General features: G+C 38.8%; 4 protein-coding genes across 4 annotated transcripts; 1 reads left to right on the forward strand and 3 right to left on the reverse strand.

Moving 5' to 3' along the window:
- Positions 1-941: 941 nt before the first annotated feature.
- Positions 942-1,201, forward strand: LOC128713785 (cytochrome b-c1 complex subunit 9). The gene is made up of 2 exons (XM_053808653.1): positions 942-1,073; positions 1,163-1,201. Exons 1-2 carry the CDS (start codon positions 942-944, stop codon positions 1,199-1,201), a joined length of 171 nt encoding a protein of 56 aa, XP_053664628.1.
- A 91-nt stretch (positions 1,202-1,292) lies between these two features.
- Positions 1,293-1,865, reverse strand: LOC128716156 (39S ribosomal protein L18, mitochondrial). Its single transcript, XM_053811077.1, has 2 exons — positions 1,696-1,865; positions 1,293-1,641 (listed from the first exon to the last, which is right to left on the reverse strand). Exons 1-2 carry the CDS (start codon positions 1,863-1,865, stop codon positions 1,293-1,295), a joined length of 519 nt encoding a protein of 172 aa, XP_053667052.1.
- Positions 1,866-2,489: 624 nt separating this feature from the next.
- LOC128716155 (probable arginine--tRNA ligase, cytoplasmic) lies at positions 2,490-4,762 on the reverse strand. Its single transcript, XM_053811076.1, has 5 exons — positions 4,580-4,762; positions 4,175-4,506; positions 3,049-4,111; positions 2,674-2,980; positions 2,490-2,599 (listed from the first exon to the last, which is right to left on the reverse strand). The coding sequence occupies exons 1-5, from the start codon at positions 4,757-4,759 to the stop codon at positions 2,490-2,492; spliced, it is 1,992 nt and encodes a 663-aa protein (XP_053667051.1). The 5' UTR covers positions 4,760-4,762.
- Positions 4,763-15,249: 10,487 nt separating this feature from the next.
- On the reverse strand, positions 15,250-24,955 carry LOC128716204 (zinc finger protein 160-like). Its single transcript, XM_053811124.1, has 3 exons — positions 24,948-24,955; positions 16,609-16,837; positions 15,250-16,521 (listed from the first exon to the last, which is right to left on the reverse strand). The coding sequence occupies exons 1-3, from the start codon at positions 24,953-24,955 to the stop codon at positions 15,250-15,252; spliced, it is 1,509 nt and encodes a 502-aa protein (XP_053667099.1).
- Between the last annotated feature and the right edge of the window lie 511 nt (positions 24,956-25,466).

Here is a 25,466-nt window from a genome sequence, read left to right on the forward strand (position 1 = left end):
AACCATTTACCTCTTCTGATTTATGCTATTCGAGATTGTACAAGCACTTTCTTCACTCCATTTTATTTTTCGTTTTTTGTAGGTGATTTTGTGTGACACCAATTGCATTGAAAGTACTAGTACGACAGCCTATATGGAAAGCCAACCGATCCACTTGTGGTACGACCGAGTGCGCAGCGATTACGAGTGTTGGGACAATTTTCATGCCGTCATCCATCATATTGACGGAATCAATTACTCGGTGCTCTAGTTAATATTCCGATCATCGAGGATCTTTGAAGCTACCATTCAACACGGCTTCCAAACCTTTTGTGTGAAAATTTAGGTTATATAATGATAGAAATATTGTACATACAATATTACATATATTGTGTAAATGTTACATACAATATTTGCAATTATCCACTAATCTTACTAAGTATCATTTAAAGAACGTAATTTCAAATTGCAAACTATCGACAGAAGCAAATAATTTTTACAATTGACATTGTTATTAAGTTTATTTATTAATAATTATTAACAACATCTCTATTAAAATTAATTATACTACGTAATGATTGTAAAAGTAACCTTAAATTAAGAAAAATTGTAAACTAATGTTTATTATTGAAAAATAAAAATAATTAAATAATAAAAAAAATTAAAAAATAAATTTTAATAAATTTGTTGGGGAAGGACCACTGTGTGCATGAATGAGACCCCTCAGGATCTCGCCATATAATGACTTCCATCGGGCCGCTGACGGACCAGAGCTCAAAATTCACTCGAAATTCACCCCGATTGCTTGTTGGGATGTTCAGTCAAAAACGTCAAATATCTTGCTTACGATAGGCTGCGACCGTGGCTTCATTTTGGTCCAAGTTGACATTTGCAATTTTCTTCGGCTGTGTTGTGATTGCAAGAGCAAAAGGAAATTCCTGCGGTCGTCCATTCGCATCAAAATGAAGCTGCTAAACAATGTGCTGCTGAAACGCACGTCCACTTACTTGGTCGGTATTGCGGGATGTGTATTTTTCTTCGAGCGTGGCTTCGATATGATTACCGATGCCGTGTTCGAATCCCATAACAAAGGGGTAAGTGTTCAGCGCAGCGTTTCGTTTTCATGGAGGGCGCCCGTTTGTTATGTAATGTATACTGATACTTTTTTGTTTTTGCTTCGCAGAAACTGTGGAAAGACATCAAGCACAAGTACGAGCAGTAAGGATCGCGAACTAGATTGATATAAAACAGCTTCTCGTTTATTGATGAAATAAACCGTAGCTCACTAAACCACCATGTAATTCTGTGTTGTGTTACTCTGTCACTTCCCATGGCTTTTCTGGTCGTTCCATGTCCCACGAGTAAGTTGGACGAATACGCTCCGGTTCTTGTAACCGAATTCCGCTCTCTTCTACGGCACGGAGAAATGCGTCTACCTTCACACTAGCTGTCGGTTTAAGATCACATCGCATTTCGATCAGTCCAGCATCCAGACAGCGCGAGGCAAAGGTCTTTCCCAGCGTGCTGTACGCTGTAAAGTCATTCCCTTTGTAAAGCTGACGTTTTAAAGCCCATTCCGTGGTGCTACATTCGACAACGGTACCGTTTTCAAAGTGAATCAATTTAGCGGTAACATATTTGTTGCTCGCATTCAATTCCAACCTAAAAACATTGGCCATCAATTTAATAGTTCAACATAGATCAATCAAAACATACCTGTGCCAAAATTTTCTAACGGGTCTTTCTAGATGATAGCCATCTGTTTTGTATGCTAGTCGCAAACGTTCGAGATTTCTGGGGTTTCTATTCACAACGTAAAGCGTTCCTTCAGTGATTTTATTTATTTGGCGAATTTTGGAAAGAACTTTCTTCGCGCTTGTCGCCATGGTTCTTTTGGGTTATGTTTGCACCGAATGACATAAGTGAGACATCGAACAAACACTGGCTTAAAGGAGAGGTTGATTTCTTCACCTCTTTGAGTATGATTTCGACGGGCGGTCGGCCGTTGTGCATGGGACCCCTTCAGTTGGTTAATTTTTGTTCAATTCAATTCAATTGATGAATTAGTTTACTTTAGTTCACTTATTTGCGTGATCCATTAGAGAAACACTCGAACAATTTTAAAAATATACAAGTTATCTATGTTATTCTTTCGATCATAATTTCCTTATTTCAAATCAAGCTGATTTGTTCACAATCTGCCGCGATTAGAACGGCTAAGTTAACAAATTAAATTACCTTAATGCTAAAAGGCTTAGATTTGGCCCGACAAAGATTGTTTTACATTTGATTGAAACATGATAGATTCAGCAAGTTTCTTTAATATCAATCAATCAATCAATCAATTCTTTGCCGCACACAATTTCGGCTTAACAGTGTGATGCATGATGCATCATATTGATTAGAATAGTGCATTATCTTTATTATTATTGTTGGCTGCACAATTCTGAGCGAACATTTTACAGACTTTAATAACCCTGACTGCATGTCACAGCAAGTACATTACATCTTTAAATTTTATGCACCGGTTTTAAACCCAGAATATCGAAACATTTTCCTAGAACCATTGATGTGGCCTCGCACAGCAGAATTCTTGATGCATAAACTTTGATGATTTCACCTGCAAAAATACAGCCCAACACATACCATTAGTACAATCATCAAATTCAGTTTGGTAATGCATCAACATCTTACCTTGCTTATTCTTTTCAATACAGTAGCAATTATCATAAAACTCGCTAAACGTGGTGCAAACTTCATACACAAACTCGCACAGATAATGCAGTGAAAGATTTTTCGTGATAACTAAAACGACATCGGTGAAACGGAGCAACACTTTGGCAAGCTTCCATTCCTTCTCGTGATCCAGTTTGAGCTCGGTGCTTTCGATCACCTTTTGTATATTGTTAGCAAAGTCTCCTCCACAATTTCTGGCAATAGAGCGAATGCGAGTGTACGCATACAGCAAGTAGACGGCGGTATTACCTTTATCTTCCAACATCTGTAAGATAACACAAATGTGAATGCACAAAACAAAATCTTTTATAGCATGACACAGGAATAGTTTACCTTGTCGAAGGAAAACACATATTCGTTGTTACGGTTGTGGGATAGATCCGCGTATTTGATGCATCCGTACGCAATCGATTCTTGTGCGGCAACCAACTCGTCCTGCGTGAGCACTAAGTTACGTTCCTTTTGTACCAGTTTGTCCATTGCTCGTTTCAATCCCTCATCGAGCAGCTCTGCCAACTTTACCGTATCGCCAGACCGGGTCTTAAATTTTTTGCCATCTTCGCCAAGGACAACACCAAAGCCAACGTGGTCAACGCGATGTTTGCTCTCGTCCAGAATTTTAGCCCGTTTTGCACAGGAAAAGATGATCTGGAAGTGAGTGGCCTGGCCCGCATCGGTTACATAAATGAGCCAATCTGCTTTTTCCTCCTGTAATCGTTGTTTGATGGCTGCCATGTCGGAAGTGTCATACGTAAATCCACCGTCCGATTTTACGATAGTTAATGGAATTCCGACATGGTCTTCGCCCCACATAATGAGGCGGCCTTCGTCTTCTTCGAGAAATCCGCTCTGCTTCAGTTCTTCCACGACTTTCTTCATTCGGCTTTGATAGAACGATTCGCCACGCTCGATCAGCTTTACATCCAGCCGGTTGTAGATTGTTTGGAACTCTTTGCGTGATACATCGCATATTAGGTTCCACGCTTTTAAGTAGCTAGCCTCTCCACTTTGGAGTTTGACTACACACTCATAAGCACGTTTCTTAAACGTCTCGTCACTATCAAACCGAACCTTGGACTCCTTGTAAAAAGCTTGCAAATCACTTATAGGCGGTGAGACGGTTTGAAAGTTCGGAAAACGATCCTGCAGGTGAGCAATCAACATGCCGAACTGCGTTCCCCAGTCGCCGATGTGGTTTATGCGAAGCACATCATGGCCTACAAACTCCAGGAAACGACAAATCGAATCACCAATAACGGTTGAACGCAAATGGCCCACATGCATTTCCTTGGCCACATTGGGCGACGAGAAGTCCACTACTACGCGTTTTTTGTCCATTTTCGGTGCTTGAATTCCTTCCTTCAAGATGCTCATTATACGTTGCTCTCCATATGACCTATCCAGAGTTGAACGATTGATTTAGTAAGGTGCGAAATGCTGTGACCAAGCGGAACTATACCTAGAAAGAAAAATATTCACATATCCCGCTCCGGCTATTTCAAATTTTTCAACGCAAGCAATTGGAGTTTGCAATACATCGATAAGCTTTTGGGCAACTTCGCGAGGTGACGTTTTAACCGATTGTTGCTTCAGAAGCTGCACAATCTGCATGGCGCTATTGCACTGATAATCGCCAAACTTTGGCGATGTGGAAATAGTTACCACGGCCGCAACCGATATACCGGAGAAAGCTTTACGAATTGCTTCGGAAAAAATTCGTTGAAGTTCACCTAAAATAGATTCGTTTGGTACAGAGGTACTTTCGTTGAATCCGCCTTCTTTGGCAATGGCCTGAAATGGATGTTATAAAGTTTATTCATTAGAATGCATGTTCAATGTTGGTTTTCTCTATTTTAATACATACCGACTGCAGAATCTCCAGACGGTGTTTTAATTTCGTGTTTTCTTGCATCAGCGTTTTCAGCTCCGCGCTATCCTCTTCCAGTCCTTCACCATTTCGGGTGTTTAGTATTTCAGATTGCAGGAGATGAATTTCTTTTTCCATACTCCTGATACACTTGGTAGCGTTATCGAAATCAGACATTCTGGTAGTGGAAAATGCTTTCTAAAATAATTAACTGTAACACTTGTAGCCCTCAGCCTATGTTTATGTACGACGTCCGCAAAACGTGCAAGCCGCGACGTACACGACGAAATACGCCAACTGTCAAACTTCGGTGGGCCATCTCACGAAATGTCATCATATGCATTCCCAGTGAAAATACTCAAACAATTAAACCGACCGAAACACTCAAATCGTTATGCGGGCGACCACCCACTTGTCTGGTTCAAACAAAACAATTATGCTGCACCAACACACATTGTACAGTCAAATCTCGAGATACGCGGATAATGCGTTCTAGAGAAATCCACGTCTCTCGAGTGGCCTGTGAAACATAGTTTGTATGTCGTATTAAAGGGTCAATTTTTTTTTCAATTATATGTTATGAATTACATTTTTTTTTATTAAAATTTGAAAATGTATCGTTCTGCTGGAAAGTAATCCGAAGACTAAAATGGGGCCACTATACACTTGCGCGCTCCGGGCACCCAGCCATACTGGGAGCGGAACACAGTTGAACACAATAGACCACGTTGTGCTGATCAGGACATGACCATAACACCAACCCATTTCCAGCATGGACGCCATCACTCCATCTCAATTTGGGCCTACCATGCCGCCTCTCTGATGATCTAAAAGGAGTTTACGGGCTGGGTCGTCTGATGTCATTCTAAAGACGTGACCAGCCCACCGGAGCCTGGCGAATCCCAGCATGCAAAAGACAGCCGGACGGACTAAAATTGTCAATTTACACTACCAAGTCCAAGTAGTAGTAGTAGTAGTAGTAGCAGTAGTAGTAGTAGTAGTAGTAGTAGTAGTAGTAGTAGTAGTAGTAGTAGTGTGTGTTTATTGGTTACATTAATATTCTGTGTTATGGGTACACGGTGTTTGTTTTTCCCACGGCATAACGAGTTCGATATTTATACTCTCCTCATTGTTGTGGACTAATCTGGCTGGTTTTTACAAAAATATACCTTGAACTATTTGTAACTAATCTATATTTAAATTTTGTTGAGATAGTCTGCGTGTTGATGCCTACCTCGTACCTCGTAAAAAAATATGGCCTCTGATTTGACACCGTTTATTTTCAACTTAAACGTCCTACAATATCTGCTATATGATTTCAAGGCGTTGTTTAGTGATCTGTTTATGGTTTTGGGGAATTTGGATGATGATGAGATAGCAAAAGCGTCTGTATATAGATAATGTTCGCAGTTTAGCATTGTAGGGATACCTGATGTATATAAATTAAATAGTAGTAACGTGCTCTCTTGTGGAATACTTGCGACGGGTACTTAGGTTTTTGATTAGTTAGTTTAGTTAGTTTAGATTTAATTAGTTTGATCAAATATGAAGGAAATTTGCCAGATATAAGTTTGTTTGGTAATCCTTCATGCCATATGGTATCAAAAGCCTTTTCTACATCAAGCATAAATAACTCTGTTGAATTTTTTGTTTTTCTATTTATAAGAATATTTTTTGTTAATCTGTGTAACTGATGGGTTGTAAAGAGTGCTGGCTGAAACACAAATTGATATTGTGGAATTATTTCTTATTATCTGTATGAGAACGAATGCGTTTTTCTATCAGCTTTTCAAAAATGTTACCCAGGCAACTAAGTAAATTTAAAGGCTCTCCGGGTTCGTCAAATCTTTGCATTGTTTAGGGATTGCTACAATTTTGGGTGTTTTCCAAATATTAGAGATTATTATTTTTTGCTATTTTTCCGATTTCTGTTGGCTTAACCAGATTTAATTCACTCAAGTTTGGTGATTGATGATCCGAGAAAATTTTTTTGTTTATCGATGTTATATTACGTTCTACTGGACTTTTTGCTAGATATGTGATTTTGTGAGCACTTTCAAATTGTTGCTTTAGAATTTCGCATTTTTCTGAATTCACAATTATAGTTTGATCATTTACTTTTAACGGAGGGATAGTATTTGTTTTGTTCTTAAATTTCCATAGCTAGTTTCTAACTTGGATGTTCATATTGATGTCCACAAGTGCGTTACTCCATGATTGTAACTATACTTGTATAAATCTAGTACAGATTTCGGGATTACTAGGTTAAGTTGTCCAGGAGTAACGGCTTGAACGGCTAATTTGTGGGCTGTGGCCAAGACTTCAATCAAAATGTGCAATCATTGAATCTATTTCATCAGTACAAAGTATAGTACTATGATTTGTGTGAAATATATTTAAGTTATTATTAATGTATTTTTCGAATAGTGACCAATTTGCTGTTGCATAATTGTATGTTTCGTTGTGGGGTCTTAAGATGGGTTTAGAGTTTATAATTTTAAACAGCAGATGTATAGTAAAGATACCTTTTTGTATATGATCAAAAATGGTCTTTCCAACTGAGTTTGTGCTAGCGCAGTTCCAAGCTCTATTGGACGAGCATTGAAATCACCCCAGATAATAGTGCTAGTTTAATATCTAGTTCAGCTTGTCATATCTGTACTAAACAATATACACAGTGTTTCATATTTTTGTTATGCTATTCTCTCCAGAGCCCACTTGTGATACACTACGGGGCCGCTCTAGCATACGGAAAGGGTTAAAGCGATGCGATGGGCCTTTTTCCGGCACAATTCGTACTCCGCCTACCGTTAGAACCGCCACTGGGATGGACAATGGAGGATCCGCTACATTGACGAGCTCTGTGAGCTGTACGGCGAACTTAGTGTCCAGTAGTGGATTAGACTCGCCAAGCTCCGGTGGGCTGCTCACGTCATAAGAATGACACCGGACGACCCAGCCCGTAAAGTCCTTTTAGGACGTTCACATGGACCGAGGAGGCGTGCTAGGCCCAAATTGAGATGGAGTGATGGCGTTGATGCGTCAGTCTGAAAGGCTGAGATAATGGATTGACAGACGAAGGCGCTCGACCGTGAGCAGTTTGGAGGACTCTTGCAGCAGGTCAAGACCGCGAAGCGGTTGTAGCACCGGATAAGTAAGTAAGCATGAACCTAGTGTAGCCAATCACAGTAGAATATAGTTCTACTCAAATAGACAAAAAGAAGAAGTTTATATTTTTTCAGGTATATCTTGCTAAACTAGGACACCTATAATCACTTGGATTTAAAAAAAAACGGATATAAGAGGGACCGCGTATCTCGGGGACTACCTGTAATTCGATTTAAAAAAAAAACTAACAAATTCACATCTAATGGTATGAGAAATGAAGAAGAAATTTAAAAAATGAGTAAGAAAATGTTTTTTCTTGTGTCTAATTTCATTTAAACTGCCTGTAAATATTGCGAAATAGTCAGATTCTTTCCAATCAGAATGTCATTTCCAACATGTAGCAACGGAACATTTTATGCAAATTCTAATTTAAATTTATTGTCACCACTTGAATAAAAAATATGTTTCGGTCAATCGATACAGCAGAATTACGTCCCCACGTTGCGTACGGCTCGACCAAAGCAAGTAAAAAGAAACGAACAAATTGTTATTAATGGGGCAAACACAGATTTATTGAGATCGCATTAACCGAATTTACCCTACTTCACTGAGCAATTCGTGAAAATTGATGGTGCACCAAGTATCTACGTAAATGCCAAGTTCTGATACATTTTCAAGTGGTAAAAACTTTCGGCCAGGTGGAATAGCGTTGCGTGCTATAGCTTGTTGCCTAGTTTTACCACAGTCACTTGTTCAACTCATCGAGCATGTATTTTTTAAAGAAAATAGTTATGCCACTTGTAATTTATTTGAAATTTTAAAACTTTCTTTTGGAAAAGGAGTGATATATGTTACTGGTACATTTAAAATGGTATCATATTAAGCTCATGTAATATTGGAACATAAAAGACCCTTTCTTTAGTTTCGATATGTTTAATTTACTTCTCTCTTACTGGACTAAATCTTAGTTTACTTGTTATTCACTACCATAAATCTACGCTCTAGGCATTGCTTTACGGGTTTTTCCATGGAAGTATGCATTGGCTCATGCCTTTCAGTGTTTATTTTTCATCTGTAAGCAGTCAGCTTGATTGGCAGACGATACGTATATTAAGCTGATTCGTTTCCGGTACTGATGACAATCTTCTGTAGGGATTCTGCCGTCTAAATAATCAATGTTGACTTTTATCAGAATATCGGTCAAATTGCCCTAGAGGGTCGACTTAGTCAGTGAAACCTCAACTAATAAACTCCATAGCCAAATAAAAGTGTGCAAACGAATACTAATGAGGCTAGAATTAATCTATGGAAATTGTACAAAACTATGTGTTGCGGGTGTTTACTCACGTGTATTAAAAGTTTGTCTGATAAGATGGGATTTATCTACTCATCTAAAATATAATGTAAATTTCCTAATGTATGAGATAAACCCGATATGAGGTACACTGCAATTACATTTACTTTGCGTCAAATAGGATGAAACTTATTGTTGAATATTTGAATTCAGAACGAATGTATATTTCAAATGGGAAGGTTGTTCTGGAATGTTATTTAACTCTTACGCTAAGAAATAATCATTAATGGGTTTTACACGTTATACCAGAGGCGGATGTACCGACCTTACAGGACTCGGGTATTCAATCTATCAATAACCCCTGATCTATACGGGGACATATGGACATACAGGGACCGTACAACAAATAACAACCAATTTTTAAATTTTAATTATTTAAAATCCGCCGTAAGCAACACTAGCCTAAGAAATAATTTTTGTTATAAATGTTGTGTTAAGCTTAAAAATGTATTCTTTTGCATTATGCAGCCCCATTGAAAATTAAAGGGTTTAATAAAGAACCCGGTAGAAAGTTTCGAAAGACCTAAACAAATCGTTCAAGATCTCTTCTCCATGACACTAACAATACATGTATGTAAATCTTCATTGACTTTAAATGTGTCATATTTGCCTACATTTTTCAACAAAATTCGTCGTCTTTCCCCGACCAATTAATTATTAGTTGGATCGAAAGCTTTCTAAAGTTGCTTCTACGCGAAGTCCAGAACTCATGCGGTAATGAAAGCAGTTGTGTTCAAAGGTTGTTTCACGCACAAATCGAAACAAAAAGTTTCTCACGTAACGATTATCGATACCATGTGTCAGGGCTGGAGGATGGAGAATTTGGACAATTATTTCAACATGTGAGTGATCTACAACATTTTTTCTTCACATATCGCTGGTATTAAAAGGATTTTGATCGTATCAAAAGGAAAAAAAAACATTAGAAAAGCACTACGGACAATTTGTCATTATAATTTTGAAAAGACGTACGTGTACCAGCAGAACCGATGCAACATGGATAATTTATAAGAAAATATCTATTTACTATGGTTTAATGTGTTACCAATTTGTTGTATCTAAAGACTCGCTTGAAGTGTCTGACCCGCAGCTTCAGTATTGTTTCTACTATCTGGTCCTGTTCGTGAAAGGTTTGCCGAACCCTCCGACAGAGTATGCACACTTGAGATGTGTACACTGAGTAAGAGTGAGTGAATGAATTTAAACCTATAAAGATGTATGGATGTGACTCAGTACGAAGAGTGTTTATGACTCCTTTTACTACCCTTTCTGGTTTATACTCACTCTTTTGCACTTACACTCACTTAATATCTGTGCTGACTAGTGATTAACTCTTGTGTGAGTAAAAGAGCTTTGTTACTTACTTGTTACTTTTTTTTGTTGTGTAATCCCTGAGTAATAGAAGGTAACAGTATTTTGTTACCCTGTTCTGCGATAATTCCGATGTACTCCGTATCATCTGGTCCACAATAAACGGGGTTAACGATAAATTTACACTGGAGTCGGTTTGATGCAAAACTGCTAGGGAAGCCACCGGTAACTAACATAATCAATTTTCGAGAAATTATGGTCTGATAGGTGACAGTAACTTGTAAACACTAAACTTTGTAAACAAGTTGATTTTAGTATATCATGGAAATCATTTAGAATTAAAAAGCTGTGTGTATCTGTGTATGACGATATTCAGTTAAAATGTGAAGAATGTCCAGAATTTGAAGCTGTCCTACAACTAATTTACATAAAAATCGATAGAAATAAGGAATAAGAATCATTACACAATTGGTAAAACATGATAAATAAATAAATGAAGAAATTTGTATTGTATTGCATTTAAAATAAATAAAAATAATAATGAAACTTTTCTTTCTTTTTTATTTTTTTTAACTAAACCAAATAAAAACTTTTTCAGGTCTTCTGCAGCTTAATAAACTCACCGATTCTTCTAAGCTGAATGCATGAATAGAATAACAACCGTAAATGTTCCTTACATATTTTCATATATTTGATATCTTTTTTATTTCTATATTTTATGAATTTACGAGGGGTTTTTCTATGTAAGCCCTTTTCAGTTACGATGTCCGTACCCAGTTAAGCAGGGTTTGATAGACCCAAGTTTGGGTCTAACACCAACTCTACACCGACTTCTGTAGCGGGTTAAGACTGATAAGTGGTTATAGCACCTAGTATTTGAGTGAGTAATTACTCTTATTGAGCATGCGGTCTCCTAAGGTAGTTTAGATGGAATGTTAATAGAAGTTAATTTTATTCGCGTCTTGTAAATTCCTTGGATTAGTGAGCGAATTGAATGAAGAATTAACTAATTCATCGTTCGTATTGATTACTGTATTATTGCAGTGCGTGCTTTGTTTTTATAAGTATACTAATGTCGGCAATGAAGGTATATATGACTATTTGTTATTTAGTTTAATTAACCAACTGTGTTAGAAATTTTTAATATTTAATTTAGAATTAGCGAATTCAATGCGGCTCGTAATCCCTGTTATGCTATTATCATCTCCAGTCACGGTTGTCGCCGATTCGAATTTGGCAAACACTCGAAACATTTGTACGATTAGTTTTTGTTTTGCCAAGATTCACAAGAACCATTGTCACTTATTTGCAGTCTTCACGAAAGTCCACAAACAAAAGACGGTTTTATTGCCCTATTTCAAGACTTCACTCACAGAGAGTCATTTGTGGCAAGTTTGCTGTTCCCGTCACATTCCTATCGGAGCTTTCGTTCCTTGAAAACATCTTGCATAACGAGTGCCCTTTCACTTTGATTGCGTGAAGGATTTGTTGAATTTTTCATGCCATCTCGTGGAATATCGTGGCGTTTAACGATTCATTTCTTAACGTGTAGGGGTCGTGACCGGCGACACGCGGGTTCACCTTTCCTTCTAATCTTCGCTGCCGTACTTACCGTGTGATTGGTCCGGCACAGTGACACTCAGCTTACCAACGTGGAAAATGATAAAACGATTGTCTCTGATGGAAGAATAATGCTTTTATGACTTACATAGCATGTTTCATTCATGATCCTTTTATGAGTGCTTCCAGCGTGACTCTTCAGTAGCGCACCGAGTTTGTCGTGTATGATGTACTCAATCAAAGAAAACCCTGGGCGAAGCTAAAGAAGCACTCTGTTTTTTTCTTTCGGTACCGCAGTCTGTTGTAATTAATAATATATTTGTCACCACCGCAAGTACCAACAGCACGCAACGTTGGATGAACGAAGAACGGAAAACTTTTTCAAATTTCGGAATTTAATCAGGATAGTGTCTGTTTAGTTTCAGCATGTTTTAGGAGCATTTTGTATTTTGGGTTGTAACGTGCGGGCAGTTGAGTAGAGTTGTACTAAAATTTGAAATGTTTTGCACGTTGATTTGAAACCAATTTCCAGTGGATAGGAAACCAAGTGCGTGGAAATACGAAAAAAAATCGATTCAAAATCAGTGTTATCACAGTGTGACCCGCCCCGAGCCGTTAGGTACGCAGCGGTAGAATAATGATTTTTAGCTTCTAGAAAGGACTTGTTCACTCAGAGCACGTACACAAACGGCCAAAATTTGAGACGACACGTACGCGATGGCAGCATACTACATACTGGTCGTGGTAATGCCTGAACCACCAGCCATAAAGGCTGCTGCGCCAGAAACGGAGCCATTGGAACATGCCAACCGGGCGAATGTTCCAGAGGAACGGAAATGCGTTACCCATTGGTGGATGGGTTGTGAACGGGAAGCGTGATGGTATTAGATGGTAGCAGGCACGTTAATATTTTGCGGCAGCGGCAGGTCGTAACGCAGCGTGGAAGTGTTTCGGATGCTACAAACGTTTTCTAGCGCACAGATAATGAATTCAAGTCACACGATCTCGACAGAACAATAAGACATAATCAAGTTTCGCTAGCGCTACTGCACTGGTCAGTAGAGGTGGGCGTTGGAGGTGAAAAGTGGCCCCGTGCGATCGGGCAGGAATCGATGAAATCACGCATGGCCGTTGCTGGTAGATAGAAAGGCGTGACCAACACTTTGTACAAAAAACACAAATATTTACGGATCCCACAGGAAAGGAAAAGAAATCCAACTTATAAGAATGGTGCTTAACTATGTAACCAAACTATAAGAAATCCCTAATGTAGAAACATTAGAGTTATACATCTAAATCTCTAAACATAGAGTTCAAACATAGAGTTTGAAAATCCATTAAAGAAAATCTTATTCTTACATATTGCTGGTGAAAATTGGTAAATACCCAAAAAAAAAACAACAGTTGAATACCCACACCACAACTCACCCACAATAAATTCAAAAAGATCATCACTGTTCGTTTTCTAAAAGATATTTCTCTCGCGTACGATAGTGGAGTATTGATTAAACAAATCCAAACAAAGACGACTTCAACTTGATACTTCCACCCAGCAGGAACAACTTACTTGTGCCACATTCGATGTGCAGAGGAATTGGATTTGAAAGAACAAAACAACACACCTGCACAAAATAATCACACGCTTTACATGAAATTCACACAAATCACTATAATGAACGATGATAATCACACGAATATCATCAATCGAATCATCGGTACCGAATCAATAATCATTGAAATTATTGATGCTCGGTATGATTGCGTTCCTCTCGTCGGTATGCAGTTCGTTTGTTGTATTGCGATAAAGGGGAAAAAACATTGTAATGGTCTATTTCCGATTCGTGCACCTTTCTTGAACTGGTGAAAATCTCAATTATACACGAATGTGCAAAAGTACCAACTCAAATAAATAGTTCCAGAAAAGTTATATAAATGTAAAACAAAGGATGTTGTGAACATCACGCAGAAGTATCCTATTTTGGGGATCTCATATAATTTGTACGTGGTAAAATTCTACTTTCGATAAGAGTACGAGCAGCTGTTGGTGATAGGAGTGAAAAAATATAGTTGAATCATTTCGGAGTATATGCCACCGCTGGTCGTAGGAATTTTATGAACAAAAAATGTGTTCGGACCCAAGCTAACAATTCGCAATTCAACAACATTTAGTACGCAGTACGGTACTTTTTGCATCAAAGAAACGTGTAATTTGAGCAATTCAATTTTGTTTTCTCCTTTGTCCTTGCTGTTTCGGTGCCCAGGAATGGACGGTCAAAAACGTGGCACCATAATTTGGCGCGTCTACGTGATTGGCGTAAACAAAACGAAGAAAAAAGACAAGAAACGTGGGTTAACTGGATATAGTGCCCACGGTTCATTGCCGCTAGTGTGAAGCTACAGTTTGAAGCGTATTACACGTAATAATAAAGCTTTTTGAATTATATTCAAAATAATGTAATAACAAACCATGTTTAGAATACAGTTGAGTCCTTAACAAAAATGTAATATGAATTATAAGAATTATATTTAAATATGTCATCATGGTTGCAATAGTGGTTTTAAAGCAAGAGTAGCCTAAGCAACAGTAATAACCCTATTGCAATTACCAACGTAACGACATCAATCTGAAATCGTCACCAAGCTCCACCATCATCAATGTTCGGCTTGATAGTCTTTTAAGCTTCATTATTTTGGTCCCTTCTTATAACCCTTTTTTGCAAAAAATACTAATAGTTTTATTATGCACCCATTTGCGTCCATTCCGATGGGATTTAAGCGCGATGAAAAGTGTCTGCTTAAGATGCAGCCTTTGCACAACTCCAGCCTACGGAATATCTTTCAATTAGTTAGTTTATTGAAGGAGTCCCTTTTTCCAAAGGGCTCCGTCTCAGAAACTGTCATCGTACGGTATAGTACGTCCCCGTTAAGAAGCTAACTACTCCCACAAGAATTATTTTCCGCACACCTTTCACGACGGTGCGGGACCAACTTACCTCGGTTCCATCGGCAACATATGCATACGAGATAAGTAACAATGTAAGGACGACTACTTGGATGGGATGAATCTTTCTGTCTCGCCCATTATTGTTTTTGTGTTTCCATTAATTCGGGTCTAGGTGTGGCGAGTGGATTGTCACAAAATGTGGTTTGTGACGGTAATTAAAACACTGATCTTATCCCGTAGGCATTTGGCTGTTTTGTATGAACCCAGCGGTACAAACATCTATGTATATATTTCATACACTCGGAGAGAGATATCACAGAATTAGTCCTTATCGCACAGTAAATTTAACCTTTGCCTCTTACGTTGCTCGCTGGTAAGGGCCCAGCGTAGTCAGTTAGATATGGGGTTCAGGTTAAGGATTCCACACATCCCGCACTGGAAGGGACAATCGTCGGCCTCGTGCAGTTTGAAATGGGTACGCAACTCCTTCTCCTCCCGGAAAGATTTGCTACAGATAACGCATTTGTACCGACATCGTCCCTTTTCACGCACGCTTTCTTCGGCACCGTGTAGCTCTCTTCGATGGGCGACCAAGGTATCGGTCCGTGCGAAGACGCTGCCGCAGATATCGCAGGCGAGATTTTTTGATGCACTAGTTCCCCCACTGGCTCGTCCCGTTACCGTTGCACGAGCACATGCGTGCGATTTGTGGTGGAAGGTGAGGTGACTCAGTTTGCTGAACTGTTTCCCACACTCCGCACAATGGTGTTGAGCTTCATCCCGGTGGATTTGGGTATGGCGCTGGAAGGAGTTTTTATACGCGAAGGTACGACCGCACTGGCCACAGCAGTACTTCTTTTCCTTGGTGTGCGTCATCAGGTGATCCTGATAGTGGGACTTGAAACGAAACGTTTTCGAGCAGGTCGAACACTGATATGCGTGGTTTCCAGTGTGCAGTTTCTGGTGCGCCTTGAGGTTACACGATTGTGTGAAGGATTTGCCACACTCGTCACACTTGAAGGGCCGTAGTCCGATGTGCACTTTTTCGTGCTTCTTGAAAGCAAACTTCGATTTGAACGCTTTCTTACACACCGCACACTCGTAGTCCCGCTGCTCCTTGTGCAATTCCCGATGGACCGTTAGAGCACTGCCCTGGACGAACGTTTTGTAGCAAATGTCACAACGGAACGGACGTTCACCGGTGTGGATGCGAAGATGCTGTCGCAAGTTCGATCGCAGTTTGAACGTTTTTTCGCACACGCCACATTTGTTACAATTCTGGCCCGGATGCATGATACCGTGATGCTCCCGGAGGTGTTTTTTCATCGTAAATCGTTCGTCACAGATTTCACACTGGTAGCTTTTCGATTTGTCTTTCTTCTGCTTCCGTAAATACTCCTTCGTTTGTGAGAGTTCGACAGTATTGAGAATTTTCAGCGAGTCATTGTTGGCATTTGCTTGATCGTCGCTCGAATCCTCCGTATTGCTCAAACCTATTCCTTCATCAAAACTGGACGATGAATCTTCTAACACTACGTCGCTGCTAATAGGAACATATTCGGATGCATTTATTTCGCAGTCGAACACCGGACGACCATCATTGCCTTCCGATGGTACGCTGTCTTCACGCTTGGCATGTAGGAACAGTGGATCTCTTGGGTTCTGTTAAAAATAAACGTGTATGGAAGTGGTAAATGACCCATTTCAATTAAAAATCATACACTCATTTGCGCTGGCAATTTTTCTTACCGATTTCCCCGGGGTGTTTAGCAGTAACAGATCGTCCTTCATGATGTGTTGCATCAGTTTTTCCTGCATTGCGCTTTTCAACACCGAGGATTCGGGCGGTGATTGGGCCTTGCCCGCACTATCGTCCCCGTTTTCCATTTCGTTGACTGAAACGGTCACGTACTCCAGAGAGGAAAATTGAACTGCAGGTGTGTACTCAACCGTATGCGGAACGTACACAATGACGAGTCTGCAATGAGAAAAAAGGATAAGAATTCCTGTCACATTAATAGTAGAAACGGCAGAATTTCACATTTTTTGTTTTCAAATTTACAGGAATTTTCCTTTGGTTTCAATGTGTAAAGTTATCTTGCGTTGATTCGTATTTGGATAGTCAGTCCTGCTTACAGGTACCATTATGGATCATATGAACAACACTCTTAGAATGATAATTACAAACTTCTCAAAATTTCCTTCTGGATATGTAAAGGGGCTTTCGATAAACAACATTTTGCAACGTTAGTTTAGTATATGGTGCCGATAATTGACAAATATCCATCAATACTGTATCGAAAAGATGGTGGTATATTGCAACTATTTAAGACTAAAACAATGTTCTATTGGTAATGTTTCGCAGAGCCTAGCCATGAATTAAACAACTATTTTTGCAGGATTTCCGTTATTGTATATCGTTTCCGAGCCTTCGCTCCCTATTGGACAGAAATCAATCACACATGAATTAATTTTACTCGTAACTAGTACAACGAATCCATCGTCTTTCTATTGTTATATAGTGGAATATATTATTCCCAAAGATACAGTTTGTGATGTATGCTGTATGCTGTAAGATTACTAATTTTAAAAATTGTGTTGATTAGAAACCGTAATGAGGGCGGCTCGATAATGTATTGGTAGCGGCGCCGATTTCCACACGACAGTATCGGTCCAAAATGCCATCCAGACCAAACCCCCGTAGACGGGACAGACTATCCTTACGCTGCGGATAAATAATGTCAAAGAAAGCCAGAAACAGCAGGCCTAGACCTATTGAGGTTGATGTGCCGATGATGAAGAAGAACAAACATAACAGCGAATGGCTAAGCAATTATTTATTCTCGTTAAATTGTCCCTATGACATCTTTGTTTGTAAGAAATAAGAATCTGAGATGTTATAAAATACTAAATAAAACAATGAAAACAACGTTGCTATTTTCATATTGAACGTCCTTAGTGGAATTTAAAAAAAAAATCGTTTGAATAACCTGAGTAAATGCATGTCCTTTAGTAGCGAAAAGGATCGTTTCTGATCGATATTGCTGTTAAGCGATGTAAAACAATATCGAAAAACGTGTTACCCAAGCTTGTTCACAAATCCCCAATTTCTCACTAAATTTTTGTATTGAGAAAAGCCGTCATTCTGGAAACAAATGAATAACGAATAACTAAAAATATTGGCTTGATCCTAAATGTCCAATAGAACCCTGTTATCTTTGCCATATATAACCAGAAAATGTTTACAGGTTATTTATAATAATAAACCATTTCATTCGACAAAAATAATATGACAAGCAATAAGAAAAACCTTTACTACTATTTAATTCGCGGAAAGGTACATAACATCGAAACACTCAAACGAATAAACATTAGAAACGTTGAAAAATATGAAAGATGCAAAGAAATAGAAATGTTAGAACACAAGTACGTAACCTGTTCGATGCTAAAATAAAAAATCGCAATTTTTTTTTAAATTAACCAAGCAATTCAATAGCAAAGCAAAAACTCAAATCTGGGAGGAATTAGTTTTCCCCTATTCACCCAGAAAAGGAACGGGTTTCAAACACTTCGTCAATTACCTAAATGCAGTTAGTCAAAATGTAGATAAGTGAAGAATTATTAATTATACAATTTTAGACTAAGATTTTGTATATTGAAATATAGGTTTTGTTTGACTCTGTTAAAAAAAATCACATGATTGGCTTTTGTCAACAATTGGTCAGATGTGTGGGTAATTTTTGTTTTGTTTCTATTCTACTTATCTTAGCAGTGGCCTTTTTTCTCCCAAGAAGTAAATCCTTCCTCGTTAAGGTTTTACTAGAACGCAACACGTTACTCGTACATCATGTCAGTGTCACATATTGCAACCGTTTATACCACGTCGTCAGATAATTAACCATCCCGGAAACCGAATCTGCCGTTATTTGGGAACTATTTTTTTGCACCCTTCAATTGGTGGGGGTGGCAATAATAGTTCTACATTCATTTTCCTCATTCGTTCCGATTGGTTCCATGGAAGCATTTTTCATCTTGCTGCAGAAAATGATTTATGGCCACCAAGAGTGCCGTTTATACGCGTTCTTTTGCGAATGAGACATAATTTACTGCTGTCAATATGGCATTAGACGTATGACATTGGACTTCTTGCTGGACGTGCAGCTGGAATATCGGATTCTCTACGCAAGAAACGAAACCGACCGGTATGCGTACTTCATCCTTTGGACGCTATGGGACTAGAGGGCCGCTCATTGTAACACGAGAGACATAGCTCAATCGGTGCCTTTTCGGCTCCGTCAGAGGAGGGTTGTCGCACTACGGTATAATTTGTTTTGCTCTCCAGCATCCACTAACAAATACCAACATGCTGTTACTGCAAAGGTGTGAAGGGGCGAAGGTTGAATAGAAAAAAAAACGTAGGAAAACGAAGTCAGAAAGCAGAAAAAAACTGGTCAGAAACAAATTGTCTTTTTAACGCACTTAAGCTTCCCTTTTGTACTCTTCCCGTTCGGCATGCTGGGCATCTAAGAAGTGTTGAATCGTTGGTTACTTGCCGCTACCATTTCGCGATTAATTAATCGACCTTAGAATGAGTAACCGTGGTGGGAGTAGACGACAAAAAAAAAAACAAAAACCGTCAGAGACACGCACAAAATAAAACAAAACGAATCGACCGCGGCCAACGTTAAAAATTTACGCATTTTCATTAAAACTGCTGCTTGTGAGGCGTGAGGCTGTAAAAATGTAAATTAGATTACATCGCAGCTCAAGAACCAAATTCCACACGCAGAGCAAAAGCCATTTCGTTCTGCACTCTTTGGTTGAATAAGTAAGGGAGGCATTGGTGCCAGAAAGGACAATAGTACTGGGGACAGACAAGAATTTACCTTTAATCTTCAAAGTGTATCACGTAACACTCGGTCTAATCCGATCGGAAAGTAACAGAACCCAACGAAAAAAGGTTAACTGCTTTGCAGTCTATTGCACACCGGAATGTAGGTAATGCATTCAAATTGACATTACTATTTCGCTGAGTTTTTCTTTTTTTTCCCTCCCTTTTGCGAGAATCCAGTCACGTGACCGAAATCAACTTGATTACTCGTGGATTCAATGAAGGAAATCAATCGGTATCGTTCCACGCACTAGGTCTTCACACGGTGGAGCATCTCCAAAACCATCGCTGTCGAAACATCGATACAAGCTGCATGTAATAGCTAGGACTATTGTAATGACTACGCACTTTGACGGCCTGTTTAACATTTATTTGTTTCACTGCAAAACTCCGTCTGCAGCATTCCTACAAAGCAATCCCCAACGTTTTCTTTGGAATTTTTGCGCCAAGGGTAACATATGCAAAATAAACGAATATTAACTTGGGATTACAATAATTTTCTTCAATTGTGAAAAATACCACCCACTCTGCATTGGGTTCTGCCCTTGCACGGCGGAACACTTGTTAACAATGTTCTTCCAAACGACCAAGACCGTTAACAAATTCAGCTTATCGCACGCGGTAGAAACGGCAACATTTCTTCGAAAATGGGGTGCAACATTCGGCTGGTAGATCATTTTTCTCTTTTGAAACTTTTGGTCACAGTTTGTTCCTTTTTTTTTTCTTCACAACGCAGAAAAGATGCTTCCTGTAAGAATGGCAATCACTTCGCACCGACTGCGTCCTGTTATTCGCGCTTTTTATTGAGCTGGGTTGGTGGAAAAAAGAGTGAAACAATTTATGTTTCGAAATAGTTCACAGATGCTTGGTTGCGCGCAGGAAAAGAAGGTTTTATTTTCGTTGATTGGCTAAATAAACTGCCTCATCGCGTAGGGGGTGCCTCAACCAACCGAAAAAGGGGCCACTTGTTTTTTCTTCCTATTTAAACGATGTAAACGTGAAGGGTCGAGCATCTCCTTCATACGTGTAATCGATTTAGAGTGACTGATTTGAATGTGACTAATGCGTCTGTATCAATTGTGCATCAGTCGTGTAGTTGAGTAGCTGAAGATGCGCCTTCCCGGTTTGCGTTTGTGACTTAACAAATATCAAATTTATGGCTGTTTAGAAGACACATGTAAGACAATAATGTGTTCGTGTTCAATCGCATTTTGGACGTTCAACCTTCGTACCGATGCGGGAGTAACGTTGATGTTTCTGCACACAATTGCTTGTGTTCGGTTGGCTGGTATGATTGGATTTGAAATTAGCATATTTTTGCGAAACATTTTTATGCTGTACTTCTCTTTTTGTGATTTTAAATTGACCCACGTGCTTAACGGGTTGGAAGGGAAATTAAATTAGCATTTTTAATTTCGTGTAACGCTACGAAGACTGTTGAGATTTCTCGTAAAAATAATCTTAACCAATAACATTTGTTTTGTCTGCATGTAAGGATTTTCAAATAAGGCATTTTGCATTCTCTATACGTACTGTTCCACATCACTATTGTCAAGAGCTTATTTTACTTTTAATAATCAAATAAAACTGTACGAAATAAAAATATTATTCTATTTATTTTGGAAACGCTGTTCCATCGGTATATTTCGTCAAGTAGAAAAGGGGTTTGTATAGTATATAACAATTTAAAGTTGGTAAATACAATTTTAACGAAAGTAAAGTACAAATGCAATATAAACAATACATCATAATATTGATCTTTAATTGCTACCCTAGAAAAGGTAACATCATTACCTTCTGTTTTTTTATTAAATAATTCACGTAAATTTTACATATCATGATCAAATATTTGTTTGCATGTTGCCAATCAAATTCAAAGTTAATATTTTTCACGAGTACTTAAAACAATCTCGTATTTCTTCGTTTATACGTGAATTTTTTTTCCCCTAAACATTTTAACCCTCTTTTGGAGGCAGTTTTCACGGATATTTCAAAAAGATAGTTAAATTATTTTAAAAAAATATCAAATTAACTCGTCTATAATTACACAATTGTTTAATAAAATACACGAAAATTTGTAGCTTAAAATTTTTCTTCGATTCAGTAAAATCTATTCCTACCAACAACAAAAAAGCATAACATACGAATAACATAACGTCAAATCGGTTACTACCAACTACTGACAACGTTTGAGAATGAAATACCATCACACTCTATCGCTATTGAGTATCGGTATTTGAATCGCTAGTACAATTCGAACTTATTAACTAATGTAGTTCGAGAGCATTGTCCAAAATCAAGCGTAGACCAACAAGCTAAATCAGCATTGAAACTGAACCATCATGTCACATATCGAGGGATTGACGTTTCCAGAAGCTTGTCTGAACACTGAAAAAATTAAAATAATAATTAAGTTTTTTTTTTCTATTCCGTTATGGTACTAAACCCTCGGATGTCATGGCCTGTCAGTTCAACCCTAGTCCTAGTTAAACCCTAGTCGAATAGTTAGTTCAGTTTATAGGGTTTGTCCATAGGTTTGTAACCATTACACCATCATCAAGAGGCATTTCTGTCTTTGAACCGTGTGAGAACACCGAGTGTACCCGCCCGGTTTATTTTATCAAACACATTTTCAAAGTATAGTTAATAGCATTGAGAATCTAATGAAAACAGGAGTGAACAATAATTTTCTTATTTGGAATTTTAGTTACAAATATTTGTTCAAGCCTCCGATAAGATTTGGGGAATTAAACTTTCTGGGCCCTCTAGAGTTATTCCGTAGGTTTGCGAACCGGCTGCTAGAGCCCATAAGTCCTTTTGCACCGTAACTGCCTAGCTATTATAAAAGTAAATTGACTGTTTATTCGTCATATAAAACAGACCCATCGAATCAATCCTGTGCGAAGGTGGTTCATCAGTGAAAATCAGTGAAATAACCCGAAAATTAGCGACTTCGAAGAAATAAAATCTAAGCTATGTTTATCTAATAGGCTATTACAACTCAAGATCTCAGCCTCAACTCGAGGTGTGTATTAGCGAGCTGGTTTGTTCTGAATATGTTCGAAAGCCTTGGATAAATTGCGATGCTGTATCGTGTAGAAAACACTTTACTGCACCTTTTGTATTAAATAGATCATCTACAATTTCATATAGCATAGTTACTAGTCACAGATTTGAGTTGGATAGACATTTCGAAAAACTTATGAACCTGTTAGTATTCGAATTCATAAGGTAATTAAATTTTACCCTCATGTCAAACGTATTGCCGATCCAATCACCAACATCAATATCACTCGTAATGAAGAAATAATTCCAGCGAATTAGGAGTATTGCTTACCTGCATAAATAGCAATGCCATTAAATTGTCTCATTAATTTCTGTGCATGGGAAATGCCTTGCCAAGGGATTAATGCAACAAATGAAAGAGCGTGCCAAGCGTACGGCTCTAAGTGACTGGTGCAGCAAACGCTATGTTATGTGTTTAGCAATGAAGGGTGCCACCTTTGGACGAAAACGCCCCACATCTGTGGCGAATCATCGTGCTGCGTCGTATCGGTGCGGTATTTATTCCAGATTCCCTTATACCCGTACGTACGATAACCTGTTAGCAGTCAGCAGTTCCAACGGGTCGTGACGAAAAATGGCTCACTCTTCGCTCATAACGTAATTACGGGAGTGGTATTACACAAATTGAGCATTTATGAAAATGAGCCTCACTTTTGGTTTTCTCCGTGCCTGGTGTTTTTTCTTCTCGTCTGGAGGGAGAATACATGGTGCAATGGAACCGTTCTGTGCGTAGAAGCCGAGCGGGAGCTGTGGACCATGAATCGATTGTGTTTACGACGGAATGTCAAAGATTTCGTTAATGTCCGTGGTAAACCGTTGATGGGGAAAAAGTTTAGCGTTTTTCTTAGACCGTGCACGTGCTTGCTTGTAGAATGAAGAAGCAGTAAGCAGGGCAGCGTTTTGTGGTCGCCCTCTTTGACAGGACATGAGAAACCAATGTTCCAATCATAGCTGTATTGTAAATTGTACCATCTGAAGCGGCCAAAGAAACAGTCACAAACTAGCAATCAGTGATGGATTATTGAGCATAAAATAGGAATAAAGTTGCTCCTCTGTGGGGAAGAAAGTGATGCGACGAGAATTGTCAGTTCATTCCTGTTAAAGCTGTCACCCACAGCATTATTGACGTGAGGGTTGCAAGAAGAATCGATCATAATGAGAAGAAAAACGTTCGATTTAATAAGGGTAATGATTTTGGCCAATGCTGTTCACGGTCATCGAGAAATCGCTTACAGTTTGTGACGTGCCGCCTGCTCAAGATTGTATCTGAACCATACCACGCTGCATGATTCTGACGTGCTGCCGGGTGATAGGTGTTAAATTATTTTCTACATTACAACATTTAAAAACATGCGAAAAAATAAATGCACGATGCGAAATTGACAAAAGTTTACGCTAAGCGCTATCCGATACAGTTTCCGTCGTAACGTTGACTACATAACATTACGATCGTCAATTTTTCTTACATTGAGAAGGAAAAAAAAACCTGATTGCTCCGAGTTAACCGCATCGTACAAAACTTTCCTTCTCATACCTTATGTATTGTAGTACTCGATTTTAAATTCCTGCGTTTTGTAGCTTTTTTGTCATTTGCCGTTCAGCATCTGTGCATGCTGCTGCCGGTGCTGTGGCATGTCGTCTGGCGACTGACGTTATCGTGTTGTTTCTTATGTTCTCAGTGCGTGCTATCTGCGCAAAACCTGTTGCCCGCCTGACAGGCCAGATCGCAAACGATCTCGTACCAGACTCGAAAATTGTTCTGTTCTTTTGCTGGTTAACCGTTGATTGTCTTTACTGCGAAAATCTGTTCGATTCTTGTCGCGATTCTTCATTTGATATCTCGTGATTGATTTCTGTAAAATTCATTATGTGGCGATTTAGCCAAAAACGGTGCGCACTGTGTGTACATGTGCCAAAACTTGCGAAAGGAACGATCATCACCACCACACCTCAAGTGCTATGGGTATTGGGTATAATAATTTTGAAAAGGTATTATTGAGACATTTTTAATGTCCTTTTCGAACTACTTGAGAATTTTTATAATTAAACTTTGATGTTTTGTAGGGGAATACGTAATCGTTGCGTTTACCAAAAACTAAATCAAACTTAATAAATTGTATTCGAAACTTACGAATTCATTTTGGCTGTTCGATTTATTACCGCCGAGAATTCCCAATACTGTTACACTCAATACTGTATTACCGAGGCTGAATGTATTCACTGCACTCCAATATTTGCAATATTGATAGATGTCTGGATTTCAATCACTTGTTTTCCTGATGTGTACACGTAATTTTCACTCCATTTCAACACATCGAGCGTGAGTAATTTGTCACTTTTCTACAACATTGTATTCAAATTCTTAACATAAATTATACCACACATTTTTTTCCTCGAACTCATACCCCAAGAAACATTTCCAAAGCATTTGTACACTGTTAGTGTTGTAAAACCTGAATCACTTTTCACTTCCATCCGGCAAACACAATCTGCGACTCATACGGCTCACACGTCCGCTGGCAACAGCGACTAGTGCCAGACTGGTCTTCATTGTTTATGCAGCACATGCCGCCACCGCTTGGCCGTACAATACCCGATTTTTCTTTCCCATTGCATCCCGATGCAAGATGCGTAAGAACGTGGTCCCGCC

This window comes from Anopheles marshallii, chromosome 3 (assembly GCF_943734725.1).
Source record: "Anopheles marshallii chromosome 3, idAnoMarsDA_429_01, whole genome shotgun sequence".
Classification (NCBI taxonomy): domain Eukaryota; kingdom Metazoa; phylum Arthropoda; class Insecta; order Diptera; family Culicidae; genus Anopheles; species Anopheles marshallii.